General features: G+C 38.6%; 1 protein-coding gene across 1 annotated transcript; it reads left to right on the forward strand.

Moving 5' to 3' along the window:
* Positions 1 to 2,345: 2,345 nt before the first annotated feature.
* On the forward strand, positions 2,346 to 3,968 carry K444DRAFT_500382 (uncharacterized protein; the record flags this gene model as incomplete). The annotated part of the gene is made up of 1 exon (XM_024873339.1): positions 2,346 to 3,968. A coding segment is annotated over one exon (1,623 nt), but the record flags the coding sequence as incomplete, so codon positions are not given.
* Positions 3,969 to 4,524: the final 556 nt, after the last annotated feature.

A 4,524-nucleotide genomic window follows, 5' to 3' on the forward strand; every position in this document is an offset into this window, starting at 1 on the left:
GTAAAAGTAAAAGTAATAAAGAGAAAAAGAAGAGAAAAGTAAAGTAAGGGCCAGTATTTTTTTTTTTAGTATTTCTTATATAACCTGCATTTTTTTAGGAAGCCCGAAAGCTAGCTAGAGGCTTAAGAATTCCCCTTATTCTATTTCTCCTGAGTATTAAAAAATTATAATAAAAGCCCTTTATATTCCAGAACTACTAAAATATAAAAAAAGGTACTTGAGTTTCTCTTTTCTTATCTTAAGCTTAGCTCTAAGGATTTGAATATAATTATATTCTTATATATAATTCCCTAGAAGGAAAAGATTCTGGTATTTCTTATATAACTAGCTTTTTTCAAGATATACTAGGAGCTAACTACTTAGGGTAATTCGAATATAGAATAATATAAAAGAGGATTATTATTATTTATAAGAAACTAATTATAGTTTTAAATATAAATATATTAAATTTATAGGAAATAATTATAATTATAATATTTATTTCTTATATATTAATATATTAATATATTATTAAATTATTAAATAGCTTTATTATTATATAATACTAGTTGTAATAGTGGTCACCAAAAGGGCAGCAAGTCAGGGAGCAATCCAAAGTAGTATTGTGACTGAAACTTGAAGAAGCAAGTGAGTCGTGGGAGGTGCGAAGCCTTACGGGCTTGCGCACGGACCACGCGCACGCACGTGCTCGCTAGGATGCTTGGGCACTCTATGACACTAGTTATATACTACTATTATTATTATAATTCTGGTTTTTATATTCTAGTTACCTAATATAATTATCTAATAGCTAGTATAGGAATATATATAGAGATATTTAGAATACTAGGCCCCTTAGAAACTAGTATATTATATATATACTTTATTCTTATAGCCTCCTATATTCTAGTCTTCTTTTTCTTAGCTTTATATTATTTTTATAAGAAACTTTCTATTTTATTTTCTAAGCTCTAAATACTATATCCGTAATAATTATATATAATATAATATATAGTTAGTATATTTAGCTTAATAAATAAACTTTAGTTTAATTTAATTTCTTTATTATTATTATAATATTATTTTATAATAATATTTATTAATAAGTTAAGCTTTAAATTCCTTAATATTCGAATATAAGAAAATTTAATTATATTATAAATAATTATTAAAGTTAAAATATATAATAATAATATATAAGTATTTATAATTATCTTTTAATTTCAATTAATTTAGTTTCTAATTAATATTTGAAAGAATATTATTTTATATTTTAGTAATAAATATATAATAAAAGAAAAGTAATAGTATTTTAATTTATATTTAATTATATATTATTAAGAAATAAAATAAATTCTAATAAGTTTAGTAATTAATTAATTAATAATTAATAATAATAAATTCAAGTTCTAAATAATAGCTATAAAAGTAATATATTATATTTATAAGCTTTATATTACTTTTTTTTTAAAAAATATAATAGAATTCCGATTTTAGTAAAAGTAATATAAGGCTTATAATATAATATATTAGTCTTATAACTATTACTAACCCTGGACCTACTTTTATTAATTACTTATTAGTAATTATTGACTATTAATTAATTACCGCAATAGCAATCAGTAATCGATTATTGTCGGCGAAATTTATTGGAGCCCACCCTATTAGGGGAGAGAGGGGGGCGGGGGAATATGAAAGTGCAGATGAGCTTTTTGTCTCAAACTATAAGAGCGGCTCTCATATATCACAGCTGAATACTCCGACTATATCTCTGAAGCGTGTCTGCAAATTCTTTGTCTCGCACTTTCCTAATATTAGTTCTCCACTACTGCAGCTCCCTGCGTTTAGCTGTACCTTATGTAACCAATGTGCGTGGAGGTTTCGAGAACTGCTGCACGTGGTCTTAGGGTGGCTGAAAGCTGAAAGCTGCAGGATCCTGCATAACCAATCAAGGCACATAATAGTCGTCGCCCTTCTACATGCTCTCGCCTACAACCGACTATTACTGGGCACATAGTTTATTCTAACCCACTTGCAAAGATGCTATGCAGGACGGCTGGAATGGGGAAGCCAACGCACCCAAAGTGATGATCGCTCCGATGCCAGCGGTCAGAACTCCACGGCCATCAGGCTTAAGGTGAGAGATATGGAGACCCTTCCGCCGTTTTTTCTGGTTTCAAGCCTCACAATTTACGTTCTGTCAAGATCTTCATTCTTTGCTGGCACTTCCAAACCAAGATCAGATTTTTGGATAATCTCCGAAAGCGTTAATCAAGATGTCAAGCAACGAGGAGAAAATAGACGCAGCAACCACCGCCTTCGCAGTCTACAAAAAGACTAAGCCAATAAAACCTTGGCCAATAATCACGGCATGGTACATGCTCGTCCTGCATTTCCTCTGCTGCATCGCCCTCGTCATCGCCATGATCTATGGTGTCGATGGCTACAAAGCCCTAGACGGCACCAAAACCCCACGATACACAAACGGCAAATTCACACTGCGGTCCGGCGATGTCTCGACCTTAATCTCCGCCGGCACTACTATCATCGGCCTTATCCTCTCCAGTTGGTCCGCGACCGTTACAACGCAATGCGTGTTCGCCTTGCTCGAGGATCCAGGCCTTACCATCTCCAGGTTTACAAGGATCATGACATGGAAAGCCCCCCTGCTCCGACTCAGCGGCTCAAGCGGGATTGTATGCTTGATACTCCTCCTCACCTTCCCGCAGCAGTACATCGACCCCATCATCAACGGCGCCGTGAACTGGGGCTCGGCGTTGGAAGAAGTGGGCACTGTCACGGTAGCGTCAGCGAATCCGGAGGCAGACTATACGCTCTGGGGCTGGTACGGATCAAAGCTCCAAGATCGCCAGGCGGCGGTTCAGCGAGCGGCGGGAATGGCGAATCTGGCTTGGGCAACAGCGACGAATGGAAGCTCAGGAGCCGTGCAGACTAGTTGCCGGCATGTTGTTAACGATGAACAGGTCCCGATCATGTCTCAGCTCGACAATGTAACGATGCCATGTATCGTGGTAAACAGCATCACTTGGCCTACAGCTCCCGTACCCAGCCTAGTCCAAAATGTCGCCGACACCTCAGACCAAGTATCCATCACTGGCACAACAGCCTTTTCGTTCGTCAATTACCCCGGGAACGCAGTCATCTTTGACCAGTCTAACACCACGCTGCAGCTCCCTTACAATGACAGTCTTTACAACTCCGACTTCATCGACCTTAGCAATCCGATCTACCCCACCGCTTTCCGCTTCTCCGGGGAGATGACGGCTATCGTTCTCTTAGGGAAGCACTACGTCGATGCACCATTCTTCACAGATGGCTTCGGTTATGCCTTACCAGCGAATAATTTCTCCACTCTGAGTTCGCTGGAGCAATTAGATTTCACCTACCTAACCATCAATTTCACCGCCGGCGTCATTCTCTCTCCAAACAGCACGTACATCTCCAACTCCGTGGTGGAGAGCAATCCCTCAATACAGGACAGGGATATCACAGAAGCGCCATGGGTGCACGAGGCACTCTATCTGCTCCCCGACGTAATGAGCATGGTAGCAGTCATGAACTCCACCTCACTGTCTACATGGCTCAACCTTGAAAACTACACCGAGAATCTCATCCGATATTCTTATCAAGGAGCGTGGGATATGCTGCAGCGGTCTTTCGACGTGAATAGTATCTCCCTCGTGGCTCGCATAGAGGACACCCGCGTCCAAGCTACGGTGACGAAGTGGAGGGTCTACTTGTGGTTGGGGATTAGTTTGTTGATGACGGCCAGTGTGGTGCCGTTGGCCGTACTGATGTCCGATCGTAAACGAAATCTGGTAATGGATGGAAACTTAGCGCTTTTACTGACAGATCCGACTGGTGTGTTTAAAGGGGACGAAAGGGGGACGGAGAAGTATCATTTAACAAATATTAAGAAGGTGGGGAAGGAGGAGAACATAATTAGGATGAAGCTTAAGAAGCACAAAGAAGAAGAGAGGTTTGTTTTGCATAAGGTTCCAGATGATGAGGCAGAGGATCCCGCAATTGGCTCATAAGCAGGGGCCAATTTCTGCTGCACCTGGCATGGAGAAGAGCCTCAGCAGATAACTGTGACCACTTCTCTCTTGGTATCTACAAGGAAGAATCAATGACTAAAGAGGACCCTGGAACCACAAGAAAATGGGGATGGGGTCATCGGAAGCAGACATGAGGCGTAACCTGTATTGATTAAGCATGGAACTTTGAGCATGGGAACTGAAATGAGAAGTCTAGAATGAAACTAATTATTCTAGTATCTTGTATTGGAATGATCTGCTCTTCAAAACTTCCCTACTCTGCGTTATAACTTGTGAAGCTGTATTGTCCTAATAGAAACGGCGCCGGGGAAGCGTTTTTTTCGTTTTAACTAGAAATGACAGGTCTAGAATAAACACTTAAAAGTAGCTGAATATTTATAAATATTTATAAATACAAGCAATTAGTTTTTATATAATTAAAATAATTCTTTAATAAAATATGAAAAGTATGAAAACATATAAGCTA

This window comes from Hyaloscypha bicolor, assembly GCF_002865645.1.
Source record: "Hyaloscypha bicolor E unplaced genomic scaffold K444scaffold_56, whole genome shotgun sequence".
NCBI classification, from domain to species: Eukaryota; Fungi; Ascomycota; class Leotiomycetes; order Helotiales; family Hyaloscyphaceae; genus Hyaloscypha; species Hyaloscypha bicolor.